Source organism: Sorex araneus, chromosome 6, assembly GCF_027595985.1.
Source record: "Sorex araneus isolate mSorAra2 chromosome 6, mSorAra2.pri, whole genome shotgun sequence".
Lineage (NCBI taxonomy): Eukaryota > Metazoa > Chordata > Mammalia > Eulipotyphla > Soricidae > Sorex > Sorex araneus.
In genome coordinates, this window is record NC_073307.1 from 134577974 (window position 1) to 134600181 (window position 22208).

The 22208-nt window shown below is 40.7% G+C and overlaps 1 protein-coding gene across 4 annotated transcripts in view; it reads left to right on the top strand.

Annotated features, from left to right (window-relative positions):
* Positions 1-22208, top strand: part of QSER1 (glutamine and serine rich 1) — a 73707-nt gene that overhangs the window by 44086 nt on the left and 7413 nt on the right. For all 4 annotated transcript variants that reach the window (XM_055142175.1, XM_055142176.1, XM_055142177.1 and 1 more), the window contains exons 5-11: positions 7281-7603; positions 9387-9503; positions 10388-10521; positions 11573-11790; positions 15247-15384; positions 18808-18905; positions 20926-21078. In XM_055142175.1, coding sequence (XP_054998150.1) covers positions 7281-7603; positions 9387-9503; positions 10388-10521; positions 11573-11790; positions 15247-15384; positions 18808-18905; positions 20926-21078 — 1181 coding nt within the window. The remainder of the gene's footprint in view (positions 1-7280; positions 7604-9386; positions 9504-10387; positions 10522-11572; positions 11791-15246; positions 15385-18807; positions 18906-20925; positions 21079-22208) is intronic.

Consider the following 22208-nt stretch of genomic DNA (forward strand, 5'->3'; position numbering starts at 1 on the left):
ACTAAAATACTCATTATTTTTTAACTGTTTACTTTCTAATGAATGGCATTACCATTTTTGTCTTTGCATCATAAACTGGTTTTATTAAAGCTTTGCCCATTTTTAGATTTTGCTTATTGTATTTCTTTATTACTAGTTTATGGTCCTAATATATAATGATCAAGAAAGTATATCGTAAGTATAATGCCTGCATTTTGAAATTCATGGAATCAGTGATTTAGTAAATAGTCAGCTTTAAAAAATATCGTATCAGGTGCTAAGAGATTTATTTGATGATTTTCTTTATATTTTGTTTAATACATGATTAGATTATGTAAGAAAATGTGTGTATATGTTGGAAATAAATGACTGATCTATAATTTGCCTTAAAATATCCCAACAAATATAAAATTGATATGGATGTTTAGACCAAAATGTCCAGGGTTGTTACAACTTGGTTATGGTATGTGAGGATTTATATTTTTTCTTCTGATATATGCTTGAAATTTTAAATTAAAAAGTTTCAATAAATCCCTCCTATCCTTGTTTGTAGGTTACTTGATCTGTTGATTTCTGGAAAAGATTTGTTAAAATTTACAACTCTGTTGCGTTTTTCTAAGACTGCTTATATATTTTAAATCTGTGTAATTGGATGCATTAAAATTTATCATAATAAATGTCTCTTCCCATTTAGTTTATCATTTATTTTTAAATATTACTGTTCTAACTTTATTGATAGCATCTTAAGTGTATTTCCAGAATATCTTTTCCTGGAAAAATATAATTATGTGTGGAAGTATGATATGCACAAGGAAAGCACATTGGGGCCAGAGTGATAACCAGCATGTAGGTCGCCTGCCTTGCTTGTGCCCCATTCAGGTTTGATCCCCGGCATCCCATATGGTCCCCTGAGCCCACCAGGAATGATCCCGGAGCAGAGAGCCAGGAGTAAGTCCTGAGTAACACTGGGTGTGGCCCTAAAACAAAACAAAACGAAACAAACAAACAAAAAAGAACAGGAAAAAAGCACATGTAACAATTTCTGTAAATTTGAAAATGCAGACATTATTTAAGCCATATTCTCTGACCATAGTATAGTAATTTTATAAAAGAGTAGCCAAAAGAAAAAGGGAACACAAAATAAATTTCTGTTTTGGGGCTGGAGCGATAGCACAGAGGGTAGGGCGTTTGCCTTGCACGCGGCCGACCTGGGTTCGATCCCCAGCATCGCATATGGTCCCCTGAGCACCGCCAGGAGTAATTCCTGAGTGCAGAGCCAGGAGTAACACCTGTGCATCGCCAGGTGTGACCCAAAAAAGCAAATAAATATATAAATAAGTAAATAAATAAATTCCTGTTTTCCCCTTCCCTTTGTTATGTCGATGATGGTTGGAGATTGTGTTCTTGGTTGCTATGCTTGCACACCATCCACATTTTCAGCCTCTCAAACATTAACAGCTATCTCCTGTGCTATGTAGACTTTACAGTGGAGCTCCATGAATGATGCCCTCCTAACTAACATGATATTAAAAAAAAAAAATCCACTGCTCTTTCTTTTTTTTCTTTCTCCTTTTTTGTTTGTTTTTTCCTGATAGTGCTCGGGAGACCATGTGGGATGCTAGGGATCGAACCCAGGTTGTGTATGCAAGGCAAACGTCCTACCCGCTGTTCTTTCTCTAGCCCTCCACTGCCCTTTCTGTTGCTGGAATGATTTGGGGGGGTCACTTACTTGGCTGTAGTACTGTAGTTTTGTAGTACATTGTAGTACAGTGTAGTACACTGTAGTTGTAGTACTTCCTAGGGGGCAGCACTTCTTTTGTTTTTTGTGTTTTTTGACTTACACACTTGGTTGTGATACTTCAGAGATTGCATAATTTGTTGTACTTGCGGATCCCTAAATAGCATTGCGGGGGGAATTTATGGGCGCATGCCATCGGGGATGTGGGGTCATGCTTCAGGAAGCAATTGCTATGCCGCTGAGCTACCCAGAGGCCCCTGCCATATTATTGTTACTGGGGCTCCTAATTCTGTCATGTTTTTTAACACTCAGTAAGATATACATATGTTTTAAGTAGTTGGTGTTTGTTTAGATGTACTTCTGTATTTCCCACATTCTTTCTATTATCCTATTATCCCTATTATCTTAACTTATTAGGGGATTCATTGGTTACAACCAAAACTTAGCTTATATTTGCTTTTCTGGGAGATAACTCATGTTAATGTCTCAGTGTTTATCCATAAATAGTTATGTGGTTTTTACCACATCACTTAGCATTTAAAAATTTGGTGAACTAGTAAACAAAGGTTCTTAGTTGTTAGGGTGCTTGCCTTGAATGCTGCTGACTTGTGTTTGATCCCCGGCCACCCAGGTTCTCCAGGCCCTTTAGGAGTAATTCCTGAGTGGAAAGCCAGGAGTAAACCCTGAGTACTGTTGAGTGTGGCCCCCAGACAGAAACCAAAAAGAATAAAATGGCTAGTAGATCTGTATTAATAAGTAATACTTGTATGATATACCAAAGTAACGTATCTCTCTGACCCTCAGAAAAGTTTTTAAAAGAGGTTAATATGTGTCCATAAATACTACTAGAGGAATAATACTGATTTTCAGTAGTGTAAGAGATTGAACGCAGGGCCTTATTGGTGTGAAACCTGTGCTCTACCATTGAGCAACACTGCTGTCCCATGAGTAAAATTTTTTGCTAGGAAATGGTGGTGCATGAGCCGAACCAGCAGTGTTCAAAGGCTCCTCTGAACTCAGGATTCCCTGAGGAACCATTCCTGACAGTCTTCGAAGAGGGGCCGTTTGTGGTGTCAGCAATCAAACTGGAATTGGCTAAATGCAAGGCAAGCGCCTTTCCCCCTGTACTATTTCTCTGGCTGCCCACGAGTCATTTTTTAGTGGGTGGGAGGGATATGGAGCCACACCCAGCAGTGTTCAGGAATTGCTCTTGGCAGTGCTCAGGGCATTATATGTGGTACCCGAGACTGAATCTGTGTGGGCTACACACAAGACAGACAGTCTAATCATAATTCATCCTGTACATCTTAGGCGGGAGGAATCATGTTAGGAGCTACAAAATTCTATCCAAATGAGTTCCGAGCACCCAGCAAAAGCATTCTTTTTACATTTAAAGTACTTTTGTATTTTAAAATGCTAGTTTCTATCATTGTTATTGTTTAATATTTGGTGCCTTTTGGTTGCAGGTTAGTGTTTAATATTTGGTACCTATTGGTCACAGGACATTAAAAAAGTGACTATCTGGGCTAGTGCAATAGCTCAGAGGCTGGTGTGCAAAGTTTGTGGACTGGGGCCTCTGGGTCCATCTGCAGCACCACCAGGACCAACCCTGAGCACCTTGCTGGGAGCAATTTCGGCACTCTGTGTGCCCAGTCTCCTCACCTCCAAAGTCAACTTCGCTTTATACACAATTGTTGACCAAAAAGTTCTTTCAAGACTCACATAGCTAGAATATTGTGATGAAATTTGAGGGTGCCTGGGATCTAACTTGGTGGTCGAGCACTGTATGAGGCCTGGGACTTGATCCCCTCCCCTCGTAGGGCATTTGGATAAAATTTTGTAGTACAGGCTCCCTCCTGCCCAAGATGTACGGTGTGAATTATGATTAGACTATTCACACGTACTTCCTCATCAGAACCTCTTTTGACTTGACAGAATCATCTAGACGTGTGATGATAGTTTTAATCTGGAGTGCAGAACTGTAGGCCGATTGACTGGTAGCACCCTGCTTAGCCCCTTCTCTCCCCAATTAGATCTTGAATAAGATCTTTGTTCTGGTTGTCCAACAAGACTTCAGCTCACTAATTTTTCTTGCCAGTTTGTTTTCTATTCTAAATGAAGATCTGGATTTGCCTCGGGCTCTGCTTTGATTCCCTCTTTACCGGCACACTTTTCGGGAAGAGTGTGCTCCGTTCCTTGTGTTTCCCGCCGTGATCCAAACACTCCTACCGTGATGCAAACACTCCTACCGCCAACAGCGTTGTGTGAACTAGGGATCACTCACCTGAGTTTTACTTCTTTGTTACTAAGTTTATTAAACTATTATGCTATTTCTGAAGTCTGCTTATAGTCATTAAACTATTATAATAGGATAATAATTACTACTATTACTACTATACTAAATTACTGTTTAAGATTAAAGGGGCTAGAGAGTCAATGAAGCATGCAGTTTCTCCCTCAAGGGAAACCCTTGAGGCATCTCCCTGGCTCTAGAAAATATAAAGACATTACACTTTAATTAATGGGGGCAGAGTCTCTTGCCCCCCTGCCTGGCTATCTTCACTGGGGGCCCTCCGAGCGGGTTGGTTGAGTTTCTCTCCCTGCCTCAAGTGGGGCCCTGGCAGCTGAAGACTTCCAGAACCCAGCTACAGCCATGCTCAAGGCCCCTCTCCACACGATCGGACGAGCCTCACGCATGAAGGAACGGCAGAGGAATCCAGGTGTGCAGGACCCGGGGCTGAGATCTCCAAGCCTGCTTGGATTGGGATGGGGCCTCCTCCACCCAGACCCCCCATTTTCCAGTATCTGGCAGCCACATCCATGAGCAGCCCTTGGATCCATGTAATCCCATCAATGGCCAAGATCCAGAGACTATAAAACCAAGCTCCAGGAAGCAACATCTTATAGCCTAGTTCTCTTGGAGAACCTGGCAAGCTATCAAGAGTTTCCTGCCTGCACGGGAGAGCCCCGTGGCGTATTCATGTGCCAAAACCAGTAACAATGATGTGTCTCATTCTCCTGACCCTGAAAGAGCCTCCAATGCGGCACCATTGGGAAGAACAAGAAAGGCTGCTAAAATCTCAGGGCTAGGACCAATGGAGACGATAATAGACCCGCTCAATCAAATCGACAATCAACAGGATGACAGTGATACAGTGATACAGTTTTTCAATAGATTCTTAAGATCTTCTGTATCATGTCATGTTATCTGAAAATAGAGATAGTTTTATTTCTTCGGGAATCTCTAAAGGGGAAACATCTAATTTTTCACCATTAAGTATAATGTTAGCTGTTAGATTTTAGTAAGTGCTCTTTATCATGCTCAAGAATCTTCCATCTTTTTTTAGGTTGTGTTTTTATCCTGAAAGTGTTTAACTACTTTATATTTTACCTAATGCAAAATATATTTTTGTATCTGTTAAGGTGATTCTATGTTCTTGACCCTCACTTTATGTGGTGATTGATGTTACACTTCCGCATACATCCCCAGGATAAAACCAACTTGAACATGGGCAGGAGATAGTACAGTGCTTAGGGCCCTTGTCTGGCATGCACCCAATGTGGTTTCAGTTGTCGGTACTACCTGGTCCTCCAAGCATCACTGGATTTAGCCCTGGAGTTTCCTTAGGTCCAGGTATCCCCTGCACTGTAGGACCCAAATAGCATTGCATGCTCAAGCCCTTGTGCTGAGTGCTGACCCTGATTGGTGGAGAAATTGCCTATAAGAGTCTCTATACATCCTGAACATAGCTTCCCCCCTTAACAAAACAAAACAAAACAAAAACCAACTTGCTCATGAAATATATGCAGGGGAATGGGAAGATAGAGGCTTCCAGCTAGATGCTCTTGTCTGGTGGCCCAGGGACCACTTCTGGTAGTACTTGACCAACTAGGCTAGTTGTTCAATGCTAGAGTCAGAGGATGTGGTGGTTCTTAGGGCCTGCAATTGTGGGGGCCACCAGGGTGACATTAGTGGTGCTCAGAGCCTCCTGACCATGCTTAAGAGAACTTGTGGTATCACAGATGAGGTCACTGTTGGACTCATGGTTCTATCTCCAGGCTTAGGATGTTTATGTTATATAAATATCTTTCTATGCATTGATTGGTGTACTCATTTTCTTGAAAAATTTTGTGTTTTCATTTTATATATGAGAGATATTGGTTTATAGTTTTTCCATGTTTTTGTCTGATTTGTTTTGAATTAATACTGATTGATAAAATGAATTACAGTATGTGTCATTCTTTTTTTTTTTTTTTTTTTTTGCTTTTTGGGTCACACCCAGCGATGCTCAGGGGTTACTCCTGGCTTCTGCACTCAGGAATTACTCCTGGCAGTGCTTGGGGGACCATATGGGATGCCGGGGATCGAACCCGGGTCAGCCGCGTGCAAGGCAAACGCCCTACCTGCTGTGCTATCGCTCCGGCCCCTGTGTCATTCATTTTTTTTGGAATTAATGATGGGTTGGTATTCATAGTTGACTGTTGGTGGAATGTATCTTGTACTTTATTTGTGGAATATAAAAAAAAATTTCCCTCTTTGCTGTTGGGCTTTCCAGGTATTCTCCTTTTATTTTTTTCCTTTTTGATTCATACCCAGTGGCACCCAGGGCTTACTCCTGGTTCTGCATTCAGAGATCACTCCTGCAGGCACTCAAGGGACCCTATGAAATGCCAAAGATTGGACCTGGGTAGGCAATATGTTAGGCAAGCACCCTACCTGCTACACTGTATCTTGCCCTGTTATTCTATTTCTTGGACACCTTTATTATAGTTGGTTTCTTTCAAAGAATTTGTCTAGTTTCATCTAAATGTTTTGTTGGCATTGATTTTTCATGTTGTTGCTATATTGTCCATTTTCTTTCTGTAGCTTCGAATGCAAGTATTTGGGGGCTGTTTTCCACAACTAGCTTTCCTTCTAGGAATTCTTCACAACTTTGGTCAATTGTTATTTTCTGTTTGTTTGTTTGTTTGTTTGTTTATGTCTGGAGTCTACACCAGTAGTGCCCAGGGCTTACTCCTGGCTCTGCGCTCAGAGATCAAATCCCAGTTGGCCAAGTGCAAAAGCAACCTACATCTGTGTTATCTCTCTGGCCCCTGATGTTTTATTCACTTTTGTATCTCTATTTTTAAAAATCTTTGTGTGGATGAGCTTAAGTACAAGTTGCTGGATACTTAGGTTGTCATCTAGATGTAATTATCAGCACTTTGATTCTTGGAATTAACTGAAATTAACTGTTTTTTCATTTCCGGTGGTTTTTGTTGCATATCAAAAGTCTTTATTGATTGATTGGTCTGGGGCCACACCTATTGATGCTCAGGGTTTACTTCTTGCTCTGCACTCAGGGATTGCCCTTGGCAGTGCTCAGAGACCATATCAGGTGTTGGGGGTATCGAGCCAAGATCAACTGCATGCAAAGCACATGCCCTACCCACTGTACTATCTCTTCGGCCCACAAGAAAAAAAAAAACCTTGTAATTTCTTTTAAATTTGCAGATGTTATGCAAACAATTAAGTGTCTAATTACTTGTATCATTGATTTTCATTTCCTTGCTCTTATTTCAGAAGCCATACAAGTAGCAGCCACTAGCTCAGCTGCCAACACTGCTGGTTCTGCTACTCCGTCTTCTACCACTGCGGGCGTAGTGAAGCCAGACCCTCCCTACTCAGCTTCATCCACAGTAAATAACTTGGAAAATACGAATTCTGCAGAACCCCCAAAACCTGTTGAACTTGATAGTCTTCCTTTGGACCAGTTTGCAAAAGGACAAGACACTATAGCCATAGAAGGTTTTACAGATGAGGAGAATACAGAAAGTGGAGGAGAAGGCCAATACAGAGAACGTGACGAATTTGTTGTAAAGATAGAAGATATAGAGACTTTTAAGGTGATGTCACTATTCACCGTTGTATTTGTCATAGCTTAGGCCTGTGACAAGAGGTCTGCCCTTATGATGGGTTTCATGATAATTTCTAGCTTCGGATGCAAATGCTTTAGGTTTATAATTATTTGTAGTTTTCATGATTGTTGATAAAATTAAGCTGTACAGATCAGATATTTTGCAAAATAAAATCTGGGAGTGGCCCGTATAACCCAGCACCACTGGAGGAGCTCCCCAGACAAAAATAAAATGATTTAAAATAATTTTAAATTATATCTTTAATTTAATACTTTGTGACCAATCAGAATGTTGCATTTAGTTACTAGTAATTAAAGAGGTTTTAAGTGTTGATTTTTTGTCAAAGTTTCTAACTCATTATTAGAAGTTTGTATATGATTATCTAGTTTAAGAGGTTTTTTGTTTTAGTTTGGGGCCCATACCTGGCAATGCTCAGACATCAGTTTTAGTGTTGCTCGGGGTATCCTGGGGTGCCAGGGACCAAACTCAGGGTTCCTGCATGCAAAGCATGTATTCTTGCTCTTTAAGCCATTGCCATAGCCCTTAATTAAAAAAAAAATTTTTTCTTATTCAGAATGCTAATTTTATTTATTATTTTTTAAAATCACCATGAGATACAGTTACAAAACTTTCCTGTTTGAGTTTCAGTCATACAATGATCGATCACCCAACCTCCACCAGTGCATACCACCAATGTCTCCAGTATCCCCCCTCCCACGCCTCCCCCTGCCTCTATGGCAGACAATCTCCCCCATACTCTCTTTTGTAAAGCTTGTTATGAATAGCATAAGATGTTGTGCGCTTGCAAGAATGGCCTCGTACTCCTGGGATTCTAAAATTTTAGACAATTAGGGTCTAGAGAAATCTCTGCAGCAAGCTGCTGGGTTCGGAGATTCTTTTTTATGTTTCAGGATCATGGCCATTAAGGAGTGTAAGTAGCAGCTGGAGGCAGTTTGTGGGCATGACCTGCAGGGTCCCATGGGGAGTGGGGATGAGAGGGAACGGCCCATCTCCTATCCCTTGAGGCCTGGAGTTTGTCGTCACTGAACCCGCATACCTGCACTTCTCATTGGGTTCTGGAAGTTAGTGGCCGCTGGGTTTTTAGGGGGCAGGTGGAGGGACGATGCCTGCCCCCACCTGAGGCACCCAGTGAAGTTGGCCTGGCTTAAAGTCCAGAGGCGTCTCTGCAGTGAGCTGCTCAGCTCGGAGATTCTTTTGTGTGTCTCTGGGTCATGGCCCTTGTTTCCATCTTTTCCAGAGAAATAAACTATCGGCATATGCCCTACAGGGGGCACCTACTCACCTGCAGTGCACACACCACCAGCCCTAACCGCAACTTTTGATCTCTTTAGAGATTTATGGGTTTCTGAATTAAGGCCAATAAATGAGTCTGTATAGCTGAGCAATAGAGCACATGCCCTGGGTGTGGCTCCCACATACCTAACTTCTGGCTATTTAATTCTCGGTAAACTTGGCCCCGAGTTGTTGGGGTCTGGCCAAAGGCACAGCGGCAATTTTGGGGTATCAGATAGTCTGAAGGCACCATCAGGCTTCTGATGCACTTGCCCCACAGGTACAGGTTGACCTGGCGGCACCATACCCTCTTCTTAATTTAAAATTTTTTAACCCAAAAAACTTTTGAACTGCATTGTGATATGTGGGTCTGTAATAATAATAATAATAATAATAATAATAATAACAACAACAATAATAACAACAACAAGTTGCTAGTGCTAGTTGTTATAAATACCATTAATTCTGCTTATTGTAGGAAGCTTTACAAACAGGGAAAGAACCTCCAGCTATTTGGAAAGTACAAAAAGCTTTATTACAGAAATTTGTTCCTGAAATTCGAGATGGACAAAGAGAATTTGCTGCTACAAATAGTGTAAGTAAAGTGCTTATTTTATGTTCGCCTCCCCCGCCTCGCCTGGGCTTCTGTGCTGGGGGTCAGACCCGGACCTCACGCAGGGCATGTTGCTGAGCCACATCCCCCTGTCTAACTCTTGTTTGTTTGTTTGTTTTTGTTTTGGGGTCTCACCCAACAGTGGTCAAGTCATACTCCTGACTCTGCACTCAGAGATCACTCCTGTGGGTGCCTGGGGGGACCATATGGGATACCAGGGATCACACCTGGGTCATCTGTGTGTAAGGCAGTTGCCTTACACACTGTATTACCTCATTGCCCCAGAAATATCTACCCCCCATCTCTCCCTCCCTCTATCCATCCCTCCCTCTCAGAATAACCCCTGCTGCGCAACTGTCTCTCTGGCCCCACCTTTATATTTTTGATCCTAGAAAAAATACAGAATGATTTTTAGTTTAAATGCATATTATGGCAGGCTTGGGAGACCTTATGGTTTCCCAGGGATCAAACCTGGGTAAGCCACATGCAAGGCAAATACTCTACCCACTGTATTATGGGTCCAGCCCCTGAAATCATTTTTATTCAGGGTGATAATTAGCTTAGCTAGAGACGCTTTTTTTTTTTTTTTTGCTTTTTTGGGTCACACTCGGCAATGCACAGGGGTTACTCCTGGCTCTGCACTCAGGAATTACTCCTGGCGGTGCTCAGAGGACCATATAGGATGCTGGGAATCAAAGTCAGGTCGGCCGCATGCAAGGCAAACGCCCTACCCGCTGTGTTATTGCTTCAGCCCCTAGAGACACATTTTTAAAAACAAGAATACTGGTTTTAATTATGAACTGAAAAAGAAATACTTTATGTACAGAATATATAGTTATGTAATTAAAGTGTTTTTTTTTTCTTAGTACCTTGGATACTTTGGAGATGCAAAGAGTAAATACAAAAGGATATATGTGAAGTTCGTTGAAAGTTCAAACAAAAAGGAATATGTTAGAGTCTGTTCCAAAAAACCAAGAAATAAGCCTTCGCAAAATATCAGGTATTTTCTTATGTAACTGTGTAGTGGTTGTATGAAAGCTTATTACTGGCAGAATTATGAAAGCTTTTTACTGGCAGAATTACATCAACCAAAAAGACTTTTTTGTTGTTCTATACAAGTTTAAAGCCAAGCACCTAATGTATCTTTTAAGGTAATGAGACAGGAACTGTAAAGCTCATGACTAAACATGGTAAGTCTGGCACCATTTTCTTTCCCAGGGTCCTTTTGCATCATGGGGGTGGGGTGGGGATAGGATTTACAGTCCGAAGATTCAGGTACAGCTTTTTGCAGCCTGGAGTTAAAACAGCATTACAGGATGCATCTCACCCCCTCCCCTTTATGTGTATAAAATGAAACTAATGGAGTGTCAAATTCCAGTGAAATAAATGCTTGACAAAACTCCAAAACCTGTTTGTAAGTAGGCAGGTAGACAGTAGAGTTACTAAATATTAATTCAACTTGGTTGTCTGGAGCATGGATCCAGAGGATAACGGATCGAGCCACATTTCTTGTGGTATGTATCGGAAAGAGGGTATGACCCTAGGTTATTTTCACTCTAGGAGAATAACTAGGAAGGTATAAGAAACATCCCACCTCATGTTACGACTCAAGTGTCTAGAATACCACACTGTAGGTCTCCTGGAGGGGATCTAGGACTAGTGCAGTTGAGTCTTCACATAAAAACTTAGCACCCCCAGAGCCTGTGTGTTTCTGGTGAGCTGTCAGTAATTAGTTGTGTTTCAGTCCTGAAGCCCTCTGTGATAGTCTGATTCTCTGGAAAATAAGTTAGTGACTGGAAGGGAGGAAGAAGGAGAGAGAAATAAATTGCATCTCTGGAGCCTTAATAACTGAGTATTGAATGTCAGCAGATAAAGAATGTATGAGAATTTCATCCGGGGGCATCACCCCTGGATATCAATTTGTAGGACTTGGATTTTATTTTGCAGGTGTGGTAAGACCATTGTTTTTCTTCTTCAGTGAGTCTCATTGTTTAGTCTTTTAATTTGACAAGATTACAGTACTTTAGTGAAACTTTTTTGTAACATTACAGAACTGTTCCATCAAAACCAAGTAGTAGCAGTAAAACTTCTGACCCTCCAACACCAAAAACTGTGACTACAAAAACCCCTTCTGTGAAACCCAAAGTTAAGCAGCTGAAAGTAAAAGCTGAGCCACCACCAAAGAAACGGAAGAAATGGAAAGAAGAATTTTCATCATCCCAATCTGATTCATCTCCTGAGATTCATTCTAATAGTAGCGATAATGAGGGTGAGTATCCTAATAAGATTATCTGCATGATTGAAGAGATGTGATGTTGACAATTTAGAACTTGTTTCGTCATACTATTCTTGGCTCTGTGCTCAGTGGGGATTCGACCCAGGGTTGGTGGGACACAAGACCAGTACCTTAATCCCTATACTATATCTCTGGCCCTCAAAAAACATTTTTCAAGAGTTTTAGCTGCCTAATTAAGTCCTGCTTAAACTATTTTTTTAATTGAATCACAGTGAGATACACAATTACAAAATTGTTCATGACTGGGTTTCAATACACCCATCCCTTCACCAGTCTACCTTTCCCACCACTCATGTCTCCAGTTTCACTCCCACCCCACCCACCCCCACCCCCAGCATTCTCGATCTCTCTCTCTCTCTCTCACATTCTCTCTCTCGTTCTCTCTGTCTCCCCCCCTCCTTTTGGGCCTTATACTTTGTAATACTGAAAGGTTATCACATATATCCCCTTACCTACTTTAATCACTCAGTTCTGCTTAAACTTTTATAAAAATGAACTCCCATTTACTGTAAGTGAAAACTCTGTTTGCCTACACACAGCTTTGTAAAGTAGAAAGGGCTATAAAGGAAGACTTGTGCATTCTAGCCTTAGTGATGTCAGTAACCTCCCCACTTTGGGGAAAATGGGAATTAGATCAGAGTACTGACTCAGAGTCTCTCTAGTTCTGAACTTCTGAGTCATGCTTGTACCATGAGAAAAGAATTAAGCAAGCCTAGGAAGGATAGGAAGGAAGGAAGCCCTAGGAAGCAGTAACTCTGGAACTATAAAGAATTAGCTCTGATAAAGTGTTGTACATATGGTGTATATTCCATATATACCCATTTATGAATGTTAAATGTTATAGTGCTATGTAGTCGCAACAGGCAGCTGCCAGTTATTAAGCTAGGTGCCTTAGTTATTTCTTTTATAAAATGAAATTGTTGAAGCCGGTTGGAAGTTATCGTACTGCTTTAGAAGCACATGAGATACCACCTCACACCACAGAGACTAGCACACATCCAAAAGAACAAAAGCAATCGCTGTTGGAGAGGATGTGGGGAGAAAGGGACCCTTCTACACTGCTGGTGGGAATGCCGGCTAGTTCAGCCCTTTTGGAAAACAGTATGGACGATTCTCAAAAAACTAGAGGTTGAGCTCCCATTTGACCCAGCAATACCACTGCTGAGAATATATCCCAGAAAAGCCAAAAAGTATAGTCGAAGTGACATATGCACTTATATGTTCACCGCAGCACTGTTTACAATAGCCAGAATCTGGAAAAAACCCGAGTGCCCTAGAACAGATGACTGGTTGAAGAAACTCTGGTACATCTATACAATGGAATACTATGCAGCTATTAGAAAAAAAGAGGTCATGACGTTTGCATATAAGTGGATCAACATGGAAAGTATCATGCTAAGTGAAATGAGTCAGAAAGAGAGAGACAGACATAGAAAGATTGCACTCATCTGTGGAATATAGAATAATAGACTATAAGACTAACGTCCAAGAATAGTAGAAATAAGTACCAGGAGATTGTCTCCATGGCTTGGAGGCTGGTCTCTCATTCTGGGTAACTCAGGGAAGGGACCACCAAGTAAAATGTGGTTGGAGGTCATGTGGGGGAAGGGTGATGCAGGCCGAATACAGACTAGAGACTGAACACAATGGCCACTCAACACCCTTATTGCAAACCACAACACCTAATCAGAGAGAGAGAACAAAAGGGAATTCCCTGCCATAGTGGCAGGGTGGGGAGGGGGGGAGGGATGTTGGGTTTACTGGTAGTGGAGAATGGGCACTGGTGAAGGGATGGGTTATCGAACTTTGTATGGGGGAAACATGAGCACAAAGATGTATGGATCTGTAACTGTACCCTCACGATGACTCTCTAATTAAAAATAAACTAATAAAAAAATTATTGAATGCATGAAAGAGTTTATTTAGCTTATACCTATTTATAATAGTCTTTAAAGTTAAATCTGAGGCTGTTGTAAAACCAAGAATACAACAGCACATATTCTATTAATCATGAAACTTGTGTGCTATTTGCTAAGTACTATTTGTAGTTCAGTAGTCTAGAGCAGTAACTGACAGCTATGATAAGTGGACCAAATTTTAGCCACAGCCTACTTTGGATGGTGTGATGAATGGTGGCACATCCTGCAACACCATACCTGGCATTTTAAAGCCTATACTTTAACCCTTCAGTCTAATGCTCTCCCAACTGAGCTATTTCAACCTTGGGCTGGAGCAATAGCATAGCAAATAGGGTGTTTGCCTTGCATATAGCCAACCCGGGTTCGATTCCTCTGCCCCTCTTACAGAGCCCGGCAAGCTACCGAGAGTATCCAGCTCGCACAGCAGAGTCTGGCAAGCTGCCTGTGGCGTATTCAATATGCCAAAAACAGTAACAGCAAGTCTCACGTGGACATGTTACTGGTGCCTGCTCAAGCAAATCAATGAGCAGTGGGATGACAATGATAGTGACAGTGACTTTAAGCCTTGAAGATAACTGATGGATGTTTCTCTTGGGGATAACTGTCAGACTGTATGGCATAAGTGCTTTCTGGTAGTACTTCTTATTTATCACATAGAATATTAAGGAATTTATTCAGGAGTAAGGTTTTTGGGCCACACCCAGTGTTGCTCAGGGCTTACTCTTGGCTCTGCATGCAGGGATCACTCTTGGTAGTCTCGGGGACCATATGGGGTAGGTGCCAGGGATTAAACCTGAGTCGGGTGCTGCAAGGCAAATGCCCTGCCAGTTGTACTAAGTATATAAAGTATATAGTCACTATCAGTACCATCCCATTTCTCATCGATTTGCTCAAGCGGGCACCAGTAACATCTCTCATTGTGAGACTTATTGTTACTGTTTTTGGCATATCCAATACACCATGGGTAGCTCGCCACGCTCTGTCGTGCGGGCGCGATACTCTTGGTAGCTTGCCGGGCTCTCTGAGAGGGGCGGAGGAATCGAATACAGGTTGGCCGCGTGAAAGGTGTACTATTATAAAAGAATTTATATGTCTGACTGCTGAAAGGGTCTTAAGTATAGCATTATGAGTTGGGTTTTTTAAAGTCTCCAGGGAAAGGGGCCAGAGCAATAGTATAGCAGATAAGGTGTTTGCCTTGCGCACACGCACGGCCGACCCAAGTTCAATTCTCAGCATTCCAGATGGTCCCCCAAGCACTGACAGGAGTAATTCCTGAGTGTGGAGCCAGAAGTAACCCCTGAGCATCGCTGGGTGTGAGTGACCCAAAAAGAAAAAAAAGATCTCCAGGGAAATGATTTAAAAAAAGAAAAAAAGGCCCAGTGATTTTGGTGTATGAACCAGGAGAAAGAGCATCTGAAATATATCTATACCATATATTTGCTAATAGGTTCTTTTGCTTTTAAAGTTTTCAGTAAAGAAAATGTGGTATTTCATCTTTTCTCCCTTCCAGAATTTGATCCTCCAGCTCCCCTGGTCACTCGTTTTTTGAACACAAGAGCCATGAAGGAAACCTTTAAGAGCTACATGGAATTGCTTGTTAGCATTGCTCTGGATCCTGACACAATGCAAGCCTTGGAGAAGAGCAATGGTATGTACTTAGTATTTTCTAGATTTTAAAACTCCTATATAGGGGCAGGAGTGAGAGTACAGTGGATAGGCGTTTGCTTGCATGTGACCGACCTGGGTTCGATCCCCAGCATCCCATATGGTCCCCCAAGCACCACGAGGAGTAATTCCTGAGTGCAGAGCGAGGAGTAACCCCTGTGCATCGCTGGGTGTGACCCAAAAAAAGTGAAAATAAATAAATAAATAAATAAAACCCTATATATTATTGCATGTTTAATCTGTGATTTATGTCATATTTTCTATATACTTTCAGTTAACAAATTATGTAATTTTATTAATATTCATGATAAATTAGTTTACAACCCACTAATTTCTTCTACTCAAGAATATCATATAGGTTCTGCTTTGAGGACAGAATTTGGGGATTAAGGTAGAAATATTCAAAATATGGTGGTGGGAAGGTGTAAAGATGGTGGGATTGTTGTTGAAATATTAAATGTAGTAAATTATTGTGAACTTTATAAAAATAAAATTTTTAAAAATCTTTATCATAATATTTCACTGCTGTATATTATATGGAAACTCCTGGTGATCATATATTCTGTTATTTAATAATTGGAAAGATTAGCCAGATAATGTGAAGATTAAAATCGTGTATTTGTGTCCAGTAAAAGATTATCTCTTATCAATTAAACGGATTATTACATATGAACAATGTCTTATACTCATTGATACTATTCCTCTATTCTCTTTCTTTTATTCTTTTTTTTTTCTTTTTCAGTCACACTCAGCAATATACTGGGGTTACTCCTGGCTTTGTATTCAGAAGTTACTCCTGACAGTGCTCGGGGGGCCACATGGGATGCTGGGAATCAACCCAGGTCGTTCGTGTGCAAGGCAAAAATGTCCTACCCGCTGTACTTTTGTTCCAGCCCCTGTAATTTCTTTTTTTTTTCTTTTTGGGTCACACCTGGCGATGCACAGGGATTACCCCTGACTTTGCACTCAGGAATTACTCCCGGCGGTGCTTGGGGCACCACATGGGATGCTGGGAATGGAACCCAGGTTGGCCACGTGCAAGGCAGACGCCCTACCCACTCTCCTATCACCCCAGCCCCATGTATGTAATTTCTATTCTTAAAGAATGACATTGATCATTTTTAGATCTAATGTTCTTCAGCTATTACAGCATTCACCAGAAGCTACTAAAAATGTACAGTAGTCATCTTTGTCATGTAAAACTGGAAGGAACATTAGAGATTACCTAGTATAAAGTATTTTTTGTAACAGATTCCAAGAAATTCAGGTATTTCCTAAAGTTACAGAGCAAATTAGTGTTTAAAACACCCCAGTTTGATCACAGTAGTTAAGACTGGGATGAAGCTGAGGGGGGGGTGGGGTTGAGCACTGTGTAGCTGGGCTCCAGCCCTAAATCTGTGGCCACAGTGCCCCTTCAGTGCCCTGGGTGTTGTCCCTGACCTCCCCATTCCAGCACCATTATAAAAAACTATAAAAATTTAGTAAAATTTTAAAACTCAGTAGTTAATTCCCTAATTTTTGTTGTTGTTGTTGTTGTTTGGGTGTTTTTGTTTGTTTGTTTTTGGAGAGGAAGTGTTGTTTTTAATTATGGTTTTTTCCCCTCAATTTGTTAGTAGTGGCTATTTCTGGTTAGCACATAGATAAGTGGATAGGTAAATGGATGGATGGGTGGATGGATGGATGATCTATGGGCCTCAGATCTGCTGCTGGCAATGTGCTCAGGAATTACTCCTGGTGCTGCTCAGGGTGAGACCAAAACATGATTAGCTACATGCAAAACAAGCAACTTACCCCCTGTGCCGTTTCTATGGCATTATGGCATGGGGTAATTACATTTTAGATTTTTTTCTTTTATGCTTATCATTTCTGATATTCATTTAGAATTAGGGAGATATTTTTGTGACTAATTTAAAATAATTACAAATAGTTGAATGTTTTTGTAAAATGTAAATCTTTATATTATTTGAAAAGTTTAATCTCTCTATAAAGAATTTTTTTTTTAATTCCCAGGGGTCAGAAAGATAGTTTATTGGATTGAGATATAATTTGCATGTGAGAAACCCAGGTTCAATCCTGGGCATAACCTGATCCCCCAAGCACTGTTGGAGTTATGACTGAGCACAGAGCCAGGAGTAGGCTTCCCCTTCCTACCCCAGCATCACCAGGTAGCCCAAAAACACAGAGACAGGTGTGTGGCTCAAGTGCTAGAGCAGATACACGCCTTGAATATGCAAGACTGGGTTCTATGACGGATACCACACAATTGCCCAAGTGTGACCAGAGGAGGACCCCTGAGTACTGTAGGGTGTGACCCCTCACACCCTAAGTAACCCCACACACCCTAAGTAACAAAAAGCCACAAAATTTTCATTTATATTATAGTGTCCTTAGAAACTCTGCCTCACTAAGGCTATTTCTCCAACAAGAGAAAGTGGTCTTTCACAGGTCATTGCCCTGGTGCTTTACTCCAAATACATAACATCTTTCTCAGCTCTGAAGTTCGTAACTAGATTCTGGTAATTATATATACATTTCAGAAAGGGAACTAGAAGTGATTAGTATCCTTTAAAAAAAAAGTGGAGGGTGTAGCTGAATGGCAGAACACATGCTTTGAATCTGTAAAGCCCTTGGTTGGATCCCCAGCACTGCAAAGTTAATAAATGTTATTCAGCTTATAAATGAGGGGATTCTAGCTAACCAAAAATACTTAATGCAGCACCGAAAGTAATTCATTTATATTTTGATAGTACTAAAGGAGCTTAATGTCGGTTCATTGTTTGCACAGAGGAAATCCTGGGATCCTTCCTAGCAGTGTATCTCCCTCATGGACCATCTGCCCAGGGAGGTGACCCCTGCAACAAGCACATCAAAAACTATATATACATATTTCTTTTTTGTCTTTTTTTGGGTCACACCTGGCGATGCACAGGGATTACTCCTGACTCTGCACTCAAGAATCACTCTTGGCGGTGCTCGGGGGACTATATGGGACGCTGGGAATCGAACCCAGGTCGGCCACGTGCAAGGCAAATGCCCTATCCACTGTGCTATTGCTCCAGCCCCACATACGTATTTCTTAATGAAAACAAGCTTAACTTTTAAGGGTTAAAAGGGAAGCAGAAGTTTTGGGTGGAAATCTTTGTCATACTTTTTACTCTTCCTTTTTCTAAAAATAATCAGACTCTTCCCTTCTGTTTTTGACGCTGGATTTTGGTTATTTTTCTTTACCTACTTTTTTCTCTGCCTCTAACTACTGCAAATTGGGAATATCATAAAATTTTTTGTAATGTTCAAGCTGGATCAGTGCATTTCATTCTGATTAATATTTGAGAAAAGGATTGATTTTTCTAACAAATTTATGTGTTAACATTTCATCTTAATATAATGCACTTTTATCTTGTTTTAGATGAGCTACTTTTGCCTCATATGAAAAAAATAGATAGTATGCTGAATGATAACAGAAAGAGACTTCTTTTGAATCTTCATTTGGATCAGCCGTTTAAGGTATTTCCTTTAGACTTACTAGCAAAAATCAACAGCAGTCATAGCCTTTCTTAATTATAATCTGAAGGAAATTTTATGGGAGTAATTCTCATTTTATAGAATTTTTGCCCAGTAGAAATTTGTTTTTATTAGTGTTTATCTTGCCTTTTTATCATGTGACTTCTTTGTGTCAATCATCTTTTTTTCTCTATTTAAATTCAATTTCAGGCATTAGATTCATTCTACCTAGTGATTTTCAAGTGTGTTTCATAAGTAATCCCTTTAAACTAAGTTTTTGGCTTTAAAACCTCTTCCAAACTTTCCCAGTTTTTCCTTTAATTAGGATCAGTGTTCTCTTACTCTAGAGGGGAAGGTGGAGTGGGTAGAATGGGTGGGTAGGGGTAGGATGGCACTGGGACCGTGGTGGTGGGTACAGTGCATCTAGTATGCATAGAGAAGGATTTCGGTATATCCTTATAACAGAGTTAGCTTTTCCCTGGTGCAGTTGTCACAATTTTCTTTCCTTACTGATTTACTCACACATACACACAACCTGTTCATTTATCTTGACACCACTGGGTGTCGACAGACACCAGACCAAAACAAAAGAATGGCTTAATGTAAGGTATTGCAAATAAATACTTAAAATAATGTTCTATTGTCAGAAAGATCACACTCATCTGTGGAATATAAAGTAGCAGAATGGGAGACTAACACCCAAGAGTAGTAGAGATAAGAACCAGGAGGTCTGCCCCACAGCTTGGAAACTGGCCTCACATGCTGGGGGAAAAGGCAGCTGAGATAGAGAAGGGAACACTTAGTAGAGGATGTTGGGAGGACCCACTCTGGTTGAAAGCTGCGTGCCGAAAGTAGACTATAGACCGAACATGATGGCCACTCAATACCTCTATTGCAAACTACAACATCCAACAGGAAAGAGAACAAAAGGGAATGCTCTGCCACAGAGGCAGGGTGGGGTGGTGGGTGTTGGTGTAGGGGTGTTGGGAGAGATACTGGGAACATTGGTAGAGGAAATGGACACGGGTGGAGGGATATAAACCAAATGCAGACCTGAAAGTTCATAAGTTTGTAACTGTACCGCACGGTGATTCACTAATAAAAAAATTTTCTTAAATATGTTCTATTGTCTTTAGAAATAATTACCACCATTTCTTAATTACCATTATCTTGGTAATTTAAGATTCAAGAAAAGCTTTTTGTGTGTGTCTGTATGCTGGCAATCAAATCTAGGGCCTCATTCATATAAAACATGTGCTCACCATTGGACTCTATTTTACCGCTCTCAAATCTTTTTTTTTTTTTTTTTTTTTTTTTTGAGGAGGTGAGGTTTGGGGTTTTGTTGTTATTTTCAAAATTTACTCTTTTTTACCTTATTTTTTGTTTTGGGGGCCATACTCAGTGATGCTCGATCTTAACTCCTGGCTCCCTGCTCAGGGGTCACATCTGGTGGCACATAGATGCTCCCCTTGGCTCGAGGCCAACCCCGTTTCTGCCCTCAGCACTGCACCACGGCCGAAGGATCCCTGAGCTCAGCCAGGAGTAAGGCTTAAGCGCTGCTAGGTGTGTCCCCTCTCCAAAAATACTAGCAACAAAGCTTTCTCCTTTCATTGTCCTTGGCTGTTGTTTCCAATTTAGAGTCTACTTAGTTTCTTTTAATCATTAATTTGGCACTGATTTACAGAATTTGAGGGCTTTAGCTTAAAACCTGTGGATGTCCAATTTTCCCAGCAGCATTTGTTGAAGAGATTTTGCTTTTTACATTACATGATCTTAGCTCCTTTATCATAGGTTAGATGTCTATATGTGCATTTATTTCTGAACTCTATTCCATTGATTTTGGTGCCTAATTTTGCTCCAACACTAATAATGTTCTAATTATTATTACTTTGTTAATCTTGTATTTAGTACACTGTAAATATCCCTCACATGTATTTGTGTGTATGAGTATGTATGTGTTTATTTTTTATGTTAGAAGAATAGCAATTTAGATTTTCTCCTGGTGTCTTTTTATCTTTTCAAGAATGCTTTGGAAAGCTTTCCTGAGTTAACGATAATTACTCGAGACTCTAAGGCAAAAAGTGGGGGATCGGCTATTCCTAAAATCAAAATGAATGGCAAAGCTTATAATAAGAAAACTCTAAGAACTTCTAAGACAACCTCTAAATCTACACAGGTAGGTGTATTTGAATTCATGGAATTATATCTTTTACCATTGTTGCCAAACGTGAAATCTTTCCAGGCAGAAATGAACAGCTCTGACTCAAGGACTTGGGCTTGGTTTATTTTTAAATCAGTGCCTAACACAGTATCTGACATTAATATGACATAATTATATAAATTAAATTTTTATTTAATTTTCTTTGTAGCCTTACTAAAAGTTATTTCATGCTTATATTTATAGACTTATTAAAGAGGATTTTTTATTAAAGGGGGTGGGGCCAATACCAGAGTTCAAGCACAGTCTAAATATGCAAAATACCAAGTGCTCTGTCACTGAGTTGCATCCTACACAACACACACCAAATATGCTCATATAGTTAATTTTGATGTTGGCTGCCGATGCATAACAGGTAAGTTAACCTGCCCACATCCCATAAGAAGAATTCACAGGGATTCCATAGCTTCAAAATGCTCAACTTTAGGGGCCAGGAAGATAGCTCAAAAGACTGGAGCATATGCTTTAATTTGACGGATGCCCAGGTTTGAGCCCAGCCATCCTATGGTCCCCTGAGTGCCATCAGGAGAAATACCCAGCACTTCCAGTTTACTAACTGGTCGGATCCCCTGAGCATTGGAAAATGTGGCCCACCCCAAAACAAGGAAGTTCAGTGGCCTGAGATATAGTATAGCGGGTAAAACACTTGCCTTGCATGCAGCTGACCTGGTCTTCTTGACCAGCACTACATATGGTCCCCGGGTCCCTCCAGGAGTGATCCCCGGATGCATAGCAAAGTGTAAGGCCTGTGTACCATTGGGCCTGGTCCCCAAACAAAAACAAATTCAACATTGAAATTTGTTCATTTTCAAAGATAGTTTGAGTTACTGCCTTTTCAGAAACAGTTTAACAACATCAGTTCCAACTCAAGATTATATCCTGTGGAAACATATTCACAGATACATAAGAATATAGGGATGGGAGCAGTAGTACAGCAGGTAGAGTGTTTGCTTCACATGTTCAATCCCCGGCATCTCATATGGTTCCCCAACCATTGCCAGGAGCGATTTCTGAGTGCAGAGCCAGGAATAAGCTCTGAGCATTGCTGGGTGTGGTGCCTCTAAGAAGAAATACATAAGAATATATGC